Source organism: Muscardinus avellanarius (assembly GCF_963383645.1).
Source record: "Muscardinus avellanarius genome assembly, chromosome: 11".
Classification (NCBI taxonomy): domain Eukaryota; kingdom Metazoa; phylum Chordata; class Mammalia; order Rodentia; family Gliridae; genus Muscardinus; species Muscardinus avellanarius.
In genome coordinates this window covers 58,473,022-58,492,162 of record NC_137797.1, presented here as the reverse complement: position 1 = coordinate 58,492,162, position 19,141 = coordinate 58,473,022, and the positions used below count along the sequence as shown (strand labels likewise).

The following is a 19,141-nucleotide window of genomic DNA, read 5'->3' as shown; positions in this document are numbered from 1 at the left end:
GGCTGGCTGCAAACCCAGATCCTCCTGTCTCAGCCTCCCAAGTACTGGGATTACAAGCTTGAGTCACCACACCCGGCTTTAAATACTGTATTTAACCTCATAACTACCTCATGAAAAAGGCACTTTTATTTTCTTCTTTTAAAGATGTGGCCAGCTGTGTGTGGTGGTGCATACTTGTAATCCCAGTACTTGTATGAGACAGGAGGATCACAGGTTCTCAGCCAGCCTCAGCAACTTAGTGAGGCCTTTTGCAACTTAGTGAGATCCTGTTTCAAAATAAAGAATAAAAAATACGGCTGGGGTGTAGCTCAGAGGTAAAATGCCCCTGGGTTCAATCCCTAGTACTTCAAATAAATAAATAAATGCTCTGGGAAACACATATATGCAATTACCAATGCCAATCTCAATATCATGTATGGGGAAGAGGAGGGAGTGGAGTCAGATCCAGAGAGAAGCTGGATGTATGTTTGCATGTACGTCCCTATCACTCTGAACTTCATTATGACATATGGTTACAATATGACACTGACAAAAGTATAATAAAAATAAAGATGTGGAGAGGCTACATAGTAAGAGTTAGTGAAGATTAGAAAGGTTAAGTAATTTACTAGAGTTATCCAGATAGTAACCACCAGAGCTGAGATTCATAGGGCTTTTTAACTTCAGAGGCCTGGAGTTTGAATACCATGTGATAATGCTGTAAAAATATTATTTATGCTAAAAAAAGGTTAATTTTATAAGGCAATTAACAAAGTAATTTTCAGTGAAGACAGATTTGGAAGCCACAGAGGACACTTTTATTTTCATACTAACATTTATAGGATTGCTACAATTTTGAAAGTATCAACTATTTCTTGAGACTTGAGAAAAATATGTATTTAAATATTTGTTTTTGCTGCTGAAAGAGAAATGATTCTACTTCTTGGAATGCTAACTCCTAAATTTAGTTAATTTCTTAACTTGTAGAGTAAAAATATTATTTTCACCTCTTGTAATGTGTAGTATTGGCATAAACCATGCATTGTTTCTGGGGAGTTTAATCTCTCTAGGTACATGTAAAAGGATTTATTTATTTACTTATTTTTGCTAGGATGTAACCCAGTGCCTTTAGCATTTTAGGCAAGCCCTCTACTACTGAGCTACATCCCACAATTTTTTTTTTTTTTGGTACAAGGGATTAAACCCAGAGGCATTCTACCTCTGAGCTATACCTCCAGTTCTTTTATTTATTATAAAAGTCTTGCTAAGTTGCGGAGACTGTCATCAAACCTGATATCCTCCTGTCTCAGCCTTCCAGGTGTAGGGACTACAGGTGTGAGCAGGGACTACAGGTGTGAGCTACTAACTACACCTAGCTCCCAGAATTCTTTGAGAGAGGGTGTCACTAAATTGCTGAGGCTGGCCTCCAACTTGTGATCTTCCTGTCTCAGTAGCTGAGATTACAGATGTGTGCCATCAAGACCCCCTCCATATATTGTTTTTAATTAGTGAATTCCAATTATTTTCTTGACTTTATAGAAAAATGTAAGAGACCCTTAAGAAGATAATTTTGAGCGAATCATTCCAAAGCTATTAATAATAAAACATTTAAACTTTAAAGGAAATGGTGACTACAAAAGGATAGACATCTGAGTGAGAGCTTGAGCTTAGTTCTGCCAATTGTTAGAAGATCTTTTTGGAAAACTCCCAGGGACTTTAAGAATGATGTCAAAGATCCCATTTGGACAATTTTTTTTTCTAAATACAGGTTTTAACACATAAAAATTATACTATTGGACCTGTCGAATTTTTCTTATGAGTTGTGTAATGGGCAAAAATAATCCAAACTACTGCTCTAGGATCCCGTCACTATTTTATCTCATCTGTTAACTTCATCCATCCTTGCTTCGTTCATCAAAAGGAAGAACACCAAAATTATTTTGCTTCCTGCTCAGCAGCTGCGAAATACCTCGGGCAAAAGTAGACTAACCTGGATCTTTGGAGAATCAAAGATAACGATTTTAACTTTTTTTTTTTTTTTTTTTTTTTTGCGGGTCTAGAACCCAGGGGCATTCGACCTCCGAGCTACACCCCCTGCCCTACTTTTTATTCTTTATTGTGAAACAGGGTCCCACCTAAGTTGCAGAGGGCCTCACTAAGTAGCTGAGGCTGTCTACGAACCGGTATCCTCCTGTCTCAGCCTCCCGAATGCTGGGATTTCAAGCGTGCGCCACCACGCCGGGCTTAGATTTTAACTTTTTGCCTCACATTCGTTTGACACTTCGAATCTGAAGGCTTTTATGACAGTTTCTTATTTGAGCTTCAAAAGTCCCTGATTTTAGAAGGGTATTCAACACAGGTTTACTGATTACCTACTAAGTGTCATGCTCTGGAGACACACCGGAAACAACAAAAACAAAACAGAAAAACAAAACGAACTCTGATTTATCTGAGTTTCCTATTAGTGAGAAGGAACTGGCGAGAGAGGGCGGGGCAGATTGGAGAAATTGTCTCCAACTCCGAGTGAGACGGGAAGTCGGCGGAGGATTTGCAACCCAGGGCACTTTTGTCATTTTGCATATAAAAAGAATAAGGGACTGTATTCTGCAGTAAATGCACCAATGGCGCGTTGCACCATTTCTAGGGAGGGCTCATCATTTCGGTCCGCGGGAGCGGAGGGGGGATTTACAGGAGGCAGGCGTAAATGTCTTGCAGTCCCGTGGCAGAAACAAGGAAGGACGAGACGAATGACACCTTGAGTCAAAAGGAAGCAAATGGTGTACAGTGACACAGAGCGCAAGGCCCGCGCCCGCAGAGGTAGACGCGGCTTGAGCGCAGGCTCTCCTCACCGGAAACGGAACGACGGGCGACGCGGCCGGCCGAGCGGGGCATGCTGGGAGCGCGGGGCGGGGCATGCTGGGAGCGCGGGGCGGGGAGGGGCGGTGCCTGAGGCGCGCGCCCGCCGGAGCCGGGCCTCGGGAGCGCGCCCGCGCGGCCGTCCGCGTTGGCTGCGGCGGGGGCGGCGGCCGCGGTGCCCGGAAGTGCGGCTGACGTGTCCCGGCCGCGCTCGGAATTGTGGGCGACTCGGCTAATGGCGTCGGCGAGTCTGGAGAGCCCGGGGAGCCGGCGCTGAAGCTTCTGGCAGCCCGGCCGGTGACGCCCGGTGCGGCGGCCCCGCGGCCGCGGGAGGGACCTGCCGGCCCGGTGGGCTCCTCGGCCAGCGCGGGCGGAGCCTCGGGGCGCGTCCGAGCCGAGCCGGGCGCGGAGCGGCGGCCGCGGGGGCGCTCGGGCTCGCTCGGGGTTCGCCTCCCAGGCCGGGAGCTGACAGCGTCAGAGCTGGTGTCCGTGCGGCTCGGAGACCAGCTCGGACCTCGGGCGATCATGTCCGGCACCAACAGCCCCGAGGCGGTGAAGAAGCTGCTGGAGAATATGCAGAGCGACTTGCGGGCCTTGTCACTGGAATGCAAGAAGAAATTCCCACCTGTCAAGGAGGTGAGCTTCGGGCGACCGGGGAGAGGCGCCCTGAGCGTGTCCGGCCCTGGGAGACCCAGACTTGCACCCGCAGCCCGCGGTCCTGTCTCCTTTGCGAAGGCCCTCTCCTTTGCAGATTTGAGTCAGTGATTTGTTCCTCAAACGCTTTTTATCGTTGCCTGTTGAGAGGTCTGAGGCGATTTGATTTCTCCCACTCTTCTATCCTCCTGATTTAGGAGTGCAGTTCGTGGAGTGAGCCGATTCTGTTAGTTCGGCTATGTGTGTTTGTACACTTTGTGGCCCTTTTCAGACTCCAAACTGACCGAGCCAGAATTTACTCCAAACTGACCTAGCCAGAATTTTAAAGCGTATGTCGGTTTCTTGCTCCTAAAAATAAATATCCATTGTTGTGGTGGAATCTATGCTCCTTACGAAAATAGTCTATCGCTCAATTGGAAACAGCTTGCTTTATTGGTGTGCGTCATTAAAATTCACTCTATCAAACCCATAAAGTATCTAATGAACTATCCAAAATCACTTAATGTTCGTCAAAATTAAGAAAATGTCAAATCTTACTTTGTAATTTCAACAATAAGTCATAGAAATCATTGTTCCCAGTTTTAATAATTCACTTAATAACTATGATTCCTCTATATTGTATGGTTTTAAGGCTATCTTAGAAATTTAACTGCTATTTATCACAGTATGTCTATTGGGAAATGTATTCAGGGTTCCAAACATAAAACACACAGTTCTAGAACTCACGTCATTTTCTGCTTTCTAGACAAGATAGGAAATAAGCTTGTTAGAAGCAATTACTAGTACAAAGAAGTGGCGGGTGGGACTTGATGTGGTGGTGTTCACCTGTAATAATAGTACTTGGGAGATAGAGACAGAAGGATTGGAAGTCAGCTGTAGCAACTTAGCAAGACCCTGCTTCAAATTAAAAATGAAAAGGTCCAGGGGTGTAATTCAGAGATTGAACACTCCTGGGTTCAGTTCCCAAACAACACTAGTGCGCGCGCTCTCTCTCGGGAAGGTAGAGAATAGCAGTGGGTCACTTTATATAAGTGGAGGAGAAATTGACTTGGAGTACTCAAGAGATTTAGCAGGAAAAGTGACCAAAATGATGGTAGATTGTGAGATCCCCATAGAAGGTAGCCCTGTAGCTTTGGTTAATTGGAAGAAGTGGGAAGGTTAAGGTACTAGTGGGGCCAATTTAATTAAAGATATGTGGGGTTGGAAAATGAGATCCTAGCAAGGTAGTGGTTTGGGCCATAGAAGGGATACTGAATTTCAGATTGCCAAGTAGCGATGTACTAGGAGACGATGATGTCTAGGGAATGGGTAGTAGAAGAGGAAAGGAAATGAAGGTCCTTTGAATTTTGATGATCAGGATTAGGGTTTCAGATGAAGGTTTTGTTTTTTTTCTCCTCTCCTTAAGATTATAGAATCAACAAGGGTAATAATAGTAATAATAATGTATGAGTAATTTTTCCAGGTGACACTTTTATCAGCCTTGATAGAAGTTGACTGGTAGAGATTTTTGCTTTAGAAAGTAAAGGTTCTCTGTAAGAGTTCCTCCATATTACTTATCCATTGTTACTTATCTCTACTTGCTTATTTGGGAGCTGTTTTGGCCTAGTATTTTATAATGTACTATAGTTATTTTCATCCTAACATTGTGTTCTTCCTCCCATAATCAAAACAGAATAAACCTATGTTTTATATATTAAAAGACAAGTGGCAAAAATTAAATATTGCATCGATTACCTTTTTGGCACTGTTCTTTGGTTACATAGATGTAAGAGATGCTGTATCTGACTTAGAAATTGAAAAAACAAGACAATACTTCAAAAATTGAACTGTTTGCCGGGCATGGTGGCAGGCTTGTAATCCCCGCGCTTGGGAGGCGGAGACAGGAGGATTGCGCAGGTTCAAAGCCAGCCACGCTGGCGTAAGAGACCCTGTTTCAAAAATATAAAATAGGTCTGGGTGTGTAGCCCGGAGGTAGAAGGGCCTCTAGGAACCCCAGTACCACCCCCCAAAAAAATATTGAACTGTTTTATTTTTTATAAGAGCATAGTTTTAATCATGCACAAAGTAGAGGTCTTGCTATTAGTAGGGTTATAATTTAATAGAAGTGTAAAGACTGGCAGGAAATACAAAAATAAATGAGAAACTGCCTTTATTTCATGACATTAACTCAAGGTTGAGTAAAATATATCCTTTCATCTAGACTAGGAACTTTGCATCTTTTGACACTAATGCATCATCCCACTTATTTGTTTGTAATGAGGATTGAACCAAGTGGCATTTTCTACCTCCAAGCTACACCCTCAGCCCTGTTTTATTTTTATTTTGAAACAATCTTGTTAGGTTGATGAGAGTCTCATTACTTGCTAAGGCTGTCCTTGAACCTATGATCCTCAGGTCTCAGCCTTCTAAGTACTAGGATTACAGGTGTGTGTGCCACCACACCCAGCACATCATGTCATTTTAAATGCTTCATTTTATGGATGAGGTTTAGAGTAATTCAGTCATTTTCATAAATTAGTAAAGCTGTAAAATACATAAAGTAGTAGATGCATAAAGTAGTAAAGCTGTAAAATGAAGGAACTATGATGTTAACTTGATTTTATATTATCATTATCTACCTTGCCTCATTATTTATTACCATTGGTCATTCTTTCCATCTTGGCTCAATTTGACTTTCTTTCTTCCCGCCCCTCCTCGTCCCCCCTTGCTCTTCTTTGTGTGTAAATTCTAATCCCAAATTGTCTTTAGATATCTTCTTTCATGCTTCACCCCTTAGCACTGTCGTCTCCCATTGATTTGGCCTTTTACTCAGTGCTAGTGACTTCGAAATCTGTTTCACTCACTCTGTTCTCTTGGCTGAGTTTAGACCTGCATTTCTAGCTGCTTTTGAACACATTACCAGAATATCTTTCACATAGAACTTCTTGTAACTGAACTTAACTCTTCCTAAAAATAACCTATCCCCCTATTTTTTTTTTCTGTTATCTATCATTGTTACCTACTTAGACATTATTTGGCTTTCTTTTCTCTTGTCATCTCTTTCTATTCATTATATTGTCAGCAGTTTCTTCCAACTCTGTAATTTTTTTTCCTTGCGGTTCTTAGGGTGGAACCCAGGGACAGTCTACCTCCAAACTACAACCAAGCCCTATTTTTTGGTTCGTTATTTTGAAACTAGGTCTCACTGAGTTGCAAAGGGCCTCACTAAGTAGATGAGTCTGTTCATGAACTGAGATCTTCCTGTCTCAGCCTCTCAAAAGCTGGGATTACAAGCCTGTGCCACCACGCCCTGCTCAGCTCTGTAATTTCTAACCACCCCTCCTTTTTCTACTCTTTGCTATTATCTTAGTTCCAGGTTTTAACATTATGCTGGGATATTTTGTGTGTGTATGTGTGTGTGGTGCTGGGGATTGAGCCCAGGTAGGTTCTACTCCTAGCTATACTCCAAGTCCTATTTTCTACTTTGTTTTGAAAAAGGGTCTTGCTAAATTGTTGATAGTCTTGCTAAGTTCCTGTCCAAGCTAGCCAGTCTACTATGTTTTCCTCTGCTTCCTTAACTTTTGCTTAGGCCTGTAAGTTATTTTTTTTTAATAATTTTTATATTTTCAACTTTTAGTTTAAATTTTTTTTCTTTTCTAAATAATTCTTAGGGGTCAGTATGCATATTGCATACGTATTTTTAGTCATCTATATGTAATCTGCACCACCCCAGTCTTCTATGTGATATATTACAGAGGATTTATTTTACTTGATTCCTAGAAGCCAGAGGTTTTGAGTAGAACATCATATAGGGATATATTTTTAAACTTCAAGATAATGATTGAATGTTACAGAAGACATTCTTACTGGCTTCAATGTAGTAGTTTTAAGAGCATATTGTCCTCTAGGGAGTATTCTAGATCTATTAAGTACTCCCAAGTGTGGACTTGACGTTAGGTCTTCTGATGTTACCTGACACATAAGTCTTCAGGTAACTCCATATAATGAGTACATTATATTATCTAAGTTGCCATTTACTTGAATTTCACATTTTTTTCTTTAGCTCTTGTTTCATGCTGTGTCCTATAAATAATTAATTTGGATCTTTGGTAAATTTGTTTCAATTTGAAGTTTTATTTTCAGAGAAGTGAAAAATATGTGTTGTTAAAAGAACAAGAGCTTTCATGAAGGGAAGTAGGAGTTAAAAGCATTTTTTAAAAAGTAAAGCTGTACTGGGCGTGGTGGCCCACGCTTGTAATCCCCGCACTTGGCCAGCTGCGCTGGTTTAAGAGACCCTTTTTCCAAATAAAAAAGTATTTTTTAGAAAAAGGTCTGGGAGTGTAGCCCAGAGATAGAAGGGCTTCCAGGAACCCCAGTACCACCCCCCCCCAAAAAAAGTAAAGCTGTACATAGTTCTAGTAGTGGATGTTTGTTAATTTCTTCCATAGCATCCATTCCCTGTGCTTTCTTCAGTAGTATTCCACACTTACCCCTTACTTTCAGATTTAGGTGAGCTAATCTCACTTCTATCTCTGAGCACTTGTTTTAGCTTAATCTAGTTTAAACCTTCTTCTTTTCTATCACCCCTACCTCCATTCCTGCATAAGTCATGATGCCAGTGAGTGCTCCTAAGAAAGAAAAGCTTCCTCTTTCTTTCTGAAAATACTGAAAGAGACCTTTCTCTCTTTCTAGATAGTATTATTTGAATTGTGAGGTGTGAAATAGCTGCAGCTATTTGTTGCCAAGACTGGAAGTATCCTGAGAATGGACTGGTCCAATGAACAGGCAGAGCCAAGGGAGTGAGAGAAGTTAAACTGCAGCCCTGATGGCATTGCCAGTCTCTGGCTCATGTTTTCTCCTAATTTCTCAGTTAATGAGGCAATAAAATTCCTTCTCCCTCCCACTTTTCATAAAGTTTGAATTTGGTACGTCTTGGAACTTTACATTTATTTATTTAGAAGCATTTTGTGCTCGCTTTGGCAGCACATATATTTATTTAGAAGCATTTTATTATGCAGCTACTATTTGAAATGCATAGTGTTAGGCATAAGTAATGAGAGATGAGTGAGATGTTTCTTATTCTCGTGGCTTATAGCTAGAATAGAGAAACAGACATAATGAGATTATAGACAGTGCAAAGATGGAAGGGCATTGCAATAATTATCATAGAAAAAAGTGATAAAAGAAATTATTTCTGTTACTGCTCATAGTAGAAGGGTGCCCAAATCAGAAGAACCTGTGGACTCAGATATAGTAGTTCATGCTGGTAATCCAGTACTTGAAAGCTAAGATAAGAGGATTGCAGGTTTGAGACCAGTGCATGGTAACTTAATGAGACTATTTCAAAATTAAAAAGAAAAAAATAGGACTGGGGGTATAGCTCAAAAGTAGAATGTCCCTAGTTTTAATCTCCAGTACCATAAGAAAAAAGGAAAAATAAACTGTGGCCAGGCTACAGCTATCTTCCTCTTGTTAGCAGTGGGAATTTTAATAGAGCAAATTTGTCACATTGTTAGTGCTAGTTTGGATTTATATTTAATTTATGAATTTGTTGGGTTTATAATTTAAAAGCTATGGATAGTTTTTCTTCTTATTTCCCTCCCCTTTTCTTTTTGCTGTTCTAGGAAATGAACCTAGGCCTCATGCATGAGAGGCAAGCACTACCACTGAGCTACACTGCCTACCCAATTCATAATTGTATTTGTGCATGTTTAGGTTTGTCAGTGACTGGATAAGTCTAAGAGACTTTTTCCCTTTTTAAAAAATGTCTTTAAAATACAGTTTGAGAAGCAGTAGGATGGGTGCAAGGGAACCATTGAAGAGAAAAAACATTGAATGGACACAGGACAAGATTGTAGGTAGGAAACAACCCTTTAAGTTGAAAAAAGAACTAAAGTGTGGAGGTAGGAGTTGAGAGAAAATGACTAGAATGTAAATTAAACAAATAGACTTGGAGGCAGGGCATGGTGACAGCACACTTGTAATCCCAGTACTTGGGAGGCCAAGACAGGAGGATCACGCAGGTTTGAAGCCAGCTTCAGCTACTTAGTGAGGCTCTCAGCAACTTAGTGAGACCCTGTTTCCAAATAAAATATAAAATAAGTCTGGGACTGTAGCCCAGAGGTAGCAGGCCCCTGGGTTCCATCCCCAGTACCACAAAAACAAAACAAAACAGACCTGGTGACTGATTAGTCTTGTGGATGAAGAAGAAAGCCCAGTTATATGGCCAGTGACTGGACAGGTAATGCTACTGTTGAGGGGAAAAAAATAGGGATTATTTGAAGAAGAGCCCTCCCCCCCCCCCCGGGCTGAAATGGGAATTTGGGGGTGACAGAAGATGCTGATATTTTAAAAAATACTTTTGAATTTAAGGTACCTTAAAAACCATAGATTCCTAAACTTACTGGTTTACTCTCCCCCTTCTCAGAAAAAAATTACTCAGCAACCCCTTGGGTGATTCCACTGCCCCCTTATTTTTATTCAACTCCTTTTAATTATACTGGAGCTACTACTGCCCTCTGAATGGATTTAGTGCCTGTCCCCAATGTGTATAACTGTATCTCTGACTTTGGAAATCTCTTTTAAGCATTTAGGTTAGTAAGTCCTGTAGCTTAGAAAACAGACCAAAAAATATAATTGAGAATTCAGCATTAATAAAGTAATTGAAATTGTGGGATTATGGGATTGAAAAAGATACTATTATTATCATCATTATTATTATTATAATATTTTGTGGTAATGAGGACTGAGCCCAGGATCATTCTACCTCCAAACTATACCCCCAGCCCTATTTTATTTTTTTATTTTGAAACAGAGTCTAGCTAGGTTAATGAGAATCTCACTACTTGCTGAGGCTGTCCTCAAATCTGCCATCTGGCTGTTTCAGCCTCCCAATTCCTGGGATTACATGCATGCACCACCATGTTCGGCTAGAAAAAAATTATTTGAGTGAAAAAGGAGGCTAAGGATATGCTAGGTGCTTCTGGAAGAAGAATCAGCAAATGGTATTGGGGAAAACAAGCAAATGTTTCTTGAGACATATTGATTTTAAGAGTAAGAAATATTAAATGCTGCAATGTATTTTTCTCAACTCATAAATGCCCTCAAAAGTATATATCAGACTGCTTACCTTAACCTATATAATTTATTCAGATCTGAGAACTAGCAAATTTTTCATAGTCCTCCTCAATGCAGGAATAAAACAACATGTTTATAATTGAGGTATAGTATCTTATTTGAATAGGAGATATTTTTACAGCAAGAACCAAAGACTTGTTCTCGCCTATAATCCTTGCTTAAAAAAATGAAATCTGACTCTGAAGACCTTTGTTTATATGGGATACTCTTAAAGATGTATGCTAGGCCCGGCTTAAGAATGAAGTAGACTAGAGTAGTTAGGGGGACCTTAATATACACATGTAAATAAATATTGCCACTAAAATGTTCAGAAACATAGGGTGCCTATGAAAATAATATGATACAGTATCATAGTCCTTTCATAATAGAAATTTAGATACACAAAATGAGGAACTATGTTGTAGGTCTAATTATATCTAAGGTAACAATTCTTTCCTTGTTTCCTTGAATTTAGAGATGAAAGTACTGGTTATATATCTTTTAAAATATTGTTGGGGGCTACTTAAAATGCTCCTTAATTCTTCCTATTATGTGTAAAATGTTTGTTAAACATGCACACATTTATGTGCCAACTCTATAAAACAGTGTCTGGCAAATTTGAAACCACTTATTGACTGACATCTAGCACCTAGGACATATTTTGGTGTGTGTGTGTGTGTGTGTGTGTGTGTGTGTGTGTCGGGGGAGCTATACTCCCAGCCCTGTTTTAAATTTTTTATTTGAAACCGGTTTTCACTAGGTTGCTGAAAGTCTTGCTATTTTTTTTTTTTTTTTTTGGTGGCACTGGGGGTGGGGGAACCCAGGGGTTTTTCTAACTTTGGGCTATACTCCCACACCTATTTTATATTTTATTTGGAAACAGGGTCTCACTAAGTAGCTGAGGCTGGCTTCAAACCTGTGTGATCCTCCTCCCAAGCGCGGGGATTACAAGGGTGTGCCACCACGCCTGGCTGAAAGTCTTGCTATTTTGCTGAGGCTGTCCTAGAATTTGTGATCCTTCTGTCCCAGCCTCCCAAGTACTGGGATTACAGACATACACCACTGTGCTGGGCTAGATTTTGGAAACTTTTAGGGGGGTTTGACAGACAAGAATTAAGGAAGTATAGACAAGTAACGTGGATATTCATGATGAGTCAGTTTGATCAATCTCTGTTGACTATGAAGCAAAATGAAATACTGAAATTGGATATATGCAAGGTATACATGGCATAGTGAGAAGGAAGAGAAGTTAAACTTTTGAAAATGATGATGAAAGAAGTCTCAGCGACACAGATTAATTTCAGCTAGCCCAGTAAGAAGTATACCTAAACTGGGTGTGGTGGCGCACACTTGTAATCCCCACGTTTGGGAGGCGAGACAAGAGGATCGCGCAGGTTCGAAGCCAGCCTAGCCGGCTTAAGAGACCCTGTTTCCAAATAAAAAATATATATAAAAAAATAGGTGTCTGGGAGTGTAGCCCGGAGGTAAAAGGGTTTTCAGGAACCCCAATAACATAAAAAAAGAATACCCAAGAGAGTTTGAGATGGAGTATGAGTATCATATAGTATGTCTAATAATTTTAGTGTTTCATTCTTCTTTAATTTTTATAGTAGTAAATTTGCTATGGTTTGCGGATCTCTAAGTATATTCAAAATCTGACTGCCTTTTTTTTTTTTTTTTTTTTGTACTGGGATGGGACCCAGGGGCATTCTACCTCTGAGCTACACCCCCAGCCCTATTTTGTTTTTTTAATTCTTTATTTTGAAACAGGGTCTCACTGAGTTGCAAAGGGCTTCACTAAGTAACTGAGGCTGTCCTCGAACCGTGATCCACCTGTCTCAGCCTCTCGGATGCTGGGATTACAAGTGTTCGCCACCGCGCCTGGTATCTGACCACTTCTTAACCACTCAGTCACTATCATCTTGGGCCTGTCCATTATCTCTTGCTTATATTATTGCATCAGTTTCTTAAATCCTATTGGATATTGGACTTGCCCAAGAATTTAAAAAAAAAAAAAAAAAAACCTGATGTGTGGCTTCTACTAGCAGCTATTCTGGTTTTACTGAAATAGGTTCATCCTGAGCATCAAGGTTTTTTTTTTTTTTTTTTTTTAAATCTTATGTTCTAATATGCACTGCCTCAGATAATCATAAAACCAATTTTCCCATGAAGAATTGACTTTGATTGTGTTTTTCTACAAGTATCTTAATTTAGAACACTTCCATTTCTTAAAGTTTTAGAAATAAGTACTATTATACATTCTTAGTTGTGAGCAGTGAAAGAAGAAAATGGCTGATTTAAGCAAAAATAAAATATACCGTTATAATGAGTGGATTACAGAATTGGTAGAAGGCTGTATGGAGCCAGCCCTTGAAAAAGTACATGAACAAGGGGAGACTGAACAGTCAGAGCCAAAGCAAAACTCGTGCCAATGAGACCATTTACTGTTGTTGCATGCTGAATTGTGACTAGATGTCCTGCCTTACACTACTGGTTGTGTTGGTCACTCATTCCAGGCCACCACTGGTTCTGCTGCCCTCTGAAACTTGGTGTTGCTTCCATTATTGCTGTCATCAGAAAGAATTTTCTTGTTCCTGCTTTTCAGTGCCCCTATCTAACATATTTAAATCCCTGGTGAGGCTTCTGTTTGGGTAGGCATAGGCTGATAGGGAATGTGAAAAATCAAGTATCTAATATTTTCAATTTTAATAGTGGAAGACAGGCTCTGTCATCCACCAAACTTCATGAATGAAGAATTCTCTAAATACAAGTAAGGGCTTGACATGCTTGAAGGCAACAAAAGGACAGAGGCCTATTGCACATGATATTGCCTACAATGTATTCTTTATTTTATGCATTAATTGGCTGGTTATTAAATTAAGAGCCCATAGAACACTGTGTTACTCTTATTTTTAAACCTGTAGAGCCTGCTACCAGTTGTTCTTTAGCAAGTAGAAGAGATTAACAAAGTAAATGAGTAAGCAGTAAGCAAAATTAATAGGAAAACTTGGACATATAACTTCTTATGAATATTATTTTTTGAGGTATAAAGACCAACATAAAGTATAAAATAGCCATGTTTCCATATAGTAAGTACATTCTGATTTTCAGTAATGGAAATAACGTATCAATATTTTATATCAGCATTGTCCAATAGAAATAAAATGTGGGCCGGGCGTGGCGCACTCTTGTAATCCCCGCACTTGGGAGGCGGAGACAGGAGCATAGCGCTTGTTTGGAGCCAGCCTCGCTGTCTTAAGAGACCCTGTTTCCGCTCGCTGTGGTGGCGCATGCTTGTAACCCCCGCGCTTGTGAGGCGGAGACAGGAGGATCGCGCTGGTTCAAAGCCAGCCTTGCTGGTTTAAGAGACCCTGTTTCCAAATTTAAAAAAAATATAAAAATAGGTCTGGGAGTGTAGCCTGGAGGTTGAAGGGTTTCCAGGAACTCCAGTACCACCAAGGAGAGAAAGAGAGAGGGGGTAGGGGGAGGGGAGGATATGAATGAGAATGAATATGGGTCACAAATGCAATCCATATGTGTAATTTTAAATTGCATTTAAAAATTAAGAAAGAAAATAAAGCTAGGAGCAATCACACATGCCCATAGTCCCAGCAACTAAGAGGTTGAAGTAGGAAGATCACAGGATTGGGCTAGCCAAGGCAATTTAGCAAGACCCTGTCTCAAAATAAAAATAAGGAGACCTGTTGATGTAGTTCATTGGTAGAATACCTTTGGGTTCAGTCCACTGGAAAACAAAAATAAAACCTCAGACATTTAGTTTTAATAATATATTTATTTAAGCTGATGTATTAAAAATATAATTTCGCAGTATAAACAATATAAATCTTTAGAGAATAGTTTCAGTATATCCAGGGCTTAATAGCTACATGACATGTAGTCAATGGCTATCATATTGGATAGTGAAATTCTGTGGCATTCTGTAAAATGCTATTGGGCTTGCACCTACTGCCAGATGTAAACATACCAGACTAAAGTCTTTCATGTTATGAAAACTGAAACAGATGTTTAAAAAAATATAACCAGAGCAATAACAAAATGCTTGGTTATTTAATCTCAAAAGAAAAGGAAAGAAAACTGGCTCTTTGAATCCAAAACAGTAATTTATTTGATTGTGCAGCATTTTATACTTTGTTTGTGGTAGAAGGAGGGAAGATGTGAAATGGGCAAGAATATTCTTATTAGATTTTTATTATTTTTTCTGAACATTTAAATTTGTATAATATTGGAGCCGGGCGTGGTGGCGCACACTTGTAATCCCAGCACTTGGAAGGCTGAGACAGGAGGATCACGCAGGTTCAAAGCCAGCCTATGCTGGTTTAAGAGACCCTATTTCCAAATAAAATATAAAATTGGTCTGGGAATGTAGCCCGGAGGTAGAAGGCCCCTGGGTTCCGTTCCCAGTACCACAAAAAAAAAAAAAGAAAAAAGAAAAAAAGAATTGTATAATATTGAAGTGTTGAGCTGTACACTAAGGCAAAAGGAGGCAACGTGCAGTTGGCTGTGAATAGTCAAATTAATCATACTTTATTACATTGAATATGTCACTACTAAGCTTAGTTTCTGATGTTTTGAAAATAAAAAAGATAGTAGTGACTCTATGCTTGTAATTTTAGCTATCTTATGGCTTAATCCCTGTATAATTTATGTTGATAATAAGTTTTATTTCCAATTATTTTTATTCTTACAGGCTGCTGAATCAGGAATAATAAAGGTTAAGACAATAGCTGCAAGAAACACCGAAATTTTGGCAGGTAACTTTATGCATTAATAATTCAACAGTCAATAAAAAATTAACTAAAAGTAAAATCTTAAAGTCATCAGCCTTTTCTTGTAGCGCCTCTTTTGCATGCCCTGAACATATTCATGATACAGAACATGTGACTGTCCCTAACCTGTGAACTGTTTGTATTTCCCAGGGTTGAATATTATATAATTCTATGAAATCAGAAAACTTAAAACCACTAAGTCCTTAAAAGCTCGAATTTTTTTCTACTCATTTTTGCTTTGTCTTCTACCTCTTGTCACTCACCTAAGGTACACTTTCTACATAAAAGTAATATTTGTTTCATTGAATAGAATGAAAGATTGGTTCTTAGTCCATCTTTCAAGACCTTAAACAGTTCATAATGTGTCATTGTGTATTTAGTTGTACCCATAACTTTTGACTCTGACTCAGGCAGTACAGTCATGAAGAAAGGAGAGTGGGATGGAGAAAAAAAACTTTTTAAAATCTTTTCTTGGGTTTCAAAGAGGAGTTTTCAATAATTTTTTTTGCCATTCTTTTTTACTAAATCTATTTCTTTCTCTTTGGTGAGGACATGAGCAAAAGGGAAGTGGCTTTTTTGTTTTAGAATCTGTTATATGTGAGGTACTTGTGCCATTCTGTCATATATATGTATAGTGTCTTCTGGGGAAATATTATTGCCTTTTATTATAGTGAAACAGATGGAGATATAAAGAGGTTAAGTTACTTGCTTTGGGTTTCAAAATAAGTAGTGGAACCAGAATCAAATCAAGGAGCATTGAGAGCAAGTTCTTCATCCTGCCATTTGCTGCTGTGGTACCTGCAAAGCTTTCTACACTAGCTTCTTCCTGTCAAGTGCTTCAAATTTAACCATTGCTTATTCCACTGAGCCTTTAGTCTACATTTCCAGTTCCAGCAGTGCCTTTGATCTCAGCTAGTAGAGGAGAACAGTCTTAATTTATATATATAAAGTCTAAATAGTAAAGGATCTCTTCAACTCTTGTAAATTTTGCTTTTTTAAAAAATGATACCCAGAATTCCTAATTTGTGAGATTTTAGAGTTTCATACAATTTAGTAAAGATTTGAGAGGGTAGTTTCAGAGTGGTGGGCAAGAGTGGGTTTCACTTAACTGTTCAGTTTTTATGGAAATTTGTCCTCAGGTTTAGTTCTTCTAAATTGTATCTGTTTTTCACAGATGGTTCATTGATTTTTAATAATCTATCAGAAGCATCAAGTAGTTTTATAATGTACTTATAGCAGTGAATAATGTTGTGTATATTAGGAGTGTAATGAATATTGTGGGAAATGGTGAAGGATGCATATTGTTGGGTTGGGTGACAACCTCCTATGGAAATGGGAGTGCATGTTGGGTGGATTAGGTACTGTGGCAATGTGTTTAAAGATAAATTATGTCCTGGATATTTTTAAGGTGGAGACTTTTGGTAGGCCAGTCATATTTGTAGATCTTTACCTTTGCTATTGTTACTGCTATACCATGGTAAGTCCTTAATTATTTTCCAGTAATGGCAGTTTTCATTTGTTCTGTAGCTGATGTTAGATAAAAGACTGATTCCTTCAGAGGCTCAATAAAGTGCTAATTAGTTAATCTTGAGAAAGCATAAGAAATTTTGATCTAGTTGGTATGAATTTAATATATAGGTGGGCTGATTTCAATTTAGTTAGCTTTATTTGAATCAAGTTAGGATAGATCTTTATGTACATACAGTAGAACCCTGCTTTAATCTCCATAGTCTCCCAGAGCCATGTACTTAAGAAGGTATATTATAATTTAAACTATTTTTTAAACTCCAAAAACATTATCATAGTTTTTTAACCAATTATTTATACAGTTTATATTTAATGAATATAGATTTATAAATCATTGTAATCTTGAAAATCAAAGGCTTTTAAGAGCAAAGAGTTTAACTTGGTCAGTATATAGTTTCCAAATTATGTAGTTAATTCAGAGTGTAGTTAATACTGAGAAAAATTTTGTTAACTCTTTTTTTATTTCCCAAGAAATATTTACTTCTTTAAAACTTGAGGTGAAAGGATAGTGCTTTTATGCTGTAATCATGGTCAGAGCCCAAATAATTGAGAAGTCTCAAAATGAGATGGGATATTGAATTTTTTTACGTCTCTGTACAGTTAGAAAATGTGAAGAGTTGCTGTAAAACTCAAAATTCTTAAGTAGAGTTAACTAGTTAGTGATACTGAGTATAAATTGCTAGCCAACAGTAGTTTTCTTATACTTATTTTCCAAGGGAAGATCATTTACATTGCAGAATAAATCTTTGCTTTACATCTCCCCTTCATTTAAGCATCCTCCTTTAATGCTTATTTTCTTTGTTTTCACTGCTATCATGAATGCTGACATAAGTGGAAATGCTATGCCAGGTAATGTCAGCATTGATTCAAATATACAGATCATTATCTCAAAATTATCTTCTTTAAAAACAGAATTCTGCAAATGAGAGATAGCAATAAAGTTTCTTATTTACAAGGCTACATGCCTTAATCTTACCTTTGATTGCTGTATATTACAAATTGTTTATTTTCCCAGTTTACAATATACTAGAAATTGAGAAAGTATGTGTTACACAGAAATTACACAGTTCTGCCTCTTGAATGTATATTTGTAACAAGGAAATCAATGAAGTTGTGATATCTTTTAAAATTGTATACTTACCCCATACCATAATGGTTATATCCACCCATGGCAGCTTTCAGCTACTGTTAGTACACATACATAATTTTTATATGAATAACTTTTTTGTGTGTGTGTGGTACTGGGGTTCCTGGAAGCCCTTCTACCTCTGGGCTACACTCCCAGACCTATTTTATACTTTTTTTTATTTTTTGGAAACAGGGTCTCTTAAACCAGTGCAGCTGGCTTCAAACCTGCATGATCCTCCTCTCTCTGCCTTTCAAGTGCGGGGATGACAAGGGTGTGCCACCACGCCAGACTATGAATAACTCTTATGTATGATTTTTGTTCTCTTGTGGTTTTCTCTCATCTTTTTTGTATCTACACAGTCTTATAACTAAATGATTTTTTAAGTCAAGTAGCAATGAGTAAATGTACTTTGGAATTTTTTTCTGACCTGTATGGTAATTTACTTTCTTATTTTGATATATTGTATCTAACCAGTACATGTGATATTCTACAAACACATATAGGATATATTGTTCAGCTGGGCTTGGTGGCACACACTTGTAATTCCCCTGTGTTTAGGAGGCTGAGACAGGTGGATTGCACAGGTTCGAAGCCAGCCTCAGCTACTTAGTGAGACCCTGTTTCCAAATAAATATAAAATAGGTCTGGGAGTAGAGCCCGGAGGTAGAAAGCCTCTGGGTTCCAACCCCAGTACTACTAAATAAATAAATAAATAGTGCAATGTTTTTTAATAGTATTCTTTTAATAAGTAAATAATAATTATGTGAAAATCAGTAGGAGAGATATATAGGTAATAGAATTCACTTAAAATCTATATGGAAATAAAGAAATATACTTGGGAAGTATGCTTGTGCTATTCATTCTGCTTAGCGTACCTGGTACTCCTTTATTTGAAGTTGTTTTTTTTTGCCAGAAACTTTTCTTTATAGTTGACTTCCTGAAATTAGGGCCAACATCTTATTCTTTCTTATTTATTTATGCCAGTATTTACATATTACATAGGACATAATAAGTGCTTCATTAAATGTAGGCTAATAAGAATAGCATTACAATGCTAGTTAAGTGTCTTGGTACTATCTCTAGCATGTTTTTCTATGTCTCTAATTTTACATGT

The 19,141-nt window shown here is 38.5% G+C and overlaps 1 protein-coding gene across 3 annotated transcripts in view; it reads left to right on the top strand.

Annotated features, from left to right (window-relative positions):
• Positions 1 to 3,360: 3,360 nt before the first annotated feature.
• Positions 3,361 to 19,141, top strand: part of MON2 (MON2 homolog, regulator of endosome-to-Golgi trafficking) — a gene marked incomplete at both ends in the record, with an annotated part of 113,198 nt that continues 97,417 nt past the window's right edge. For all 3 annotated transcript variants that reach the window (XM_080705651.1, XM_080705650.1, XM_080705649.1), the window contains 2 exons: positions 3,361 to 3,471; positions 15,293 to 15,356. In XM_080705651.1, the coding sequence (XP_080561777.1) occupies positions 3,361 to 3,471; positions 15,293 to 15,356 (175 nt within the window). The remainder of the gene's footprint in view (positions 3,472 to 15,292; positions 15,357 to 19,141) is intronic.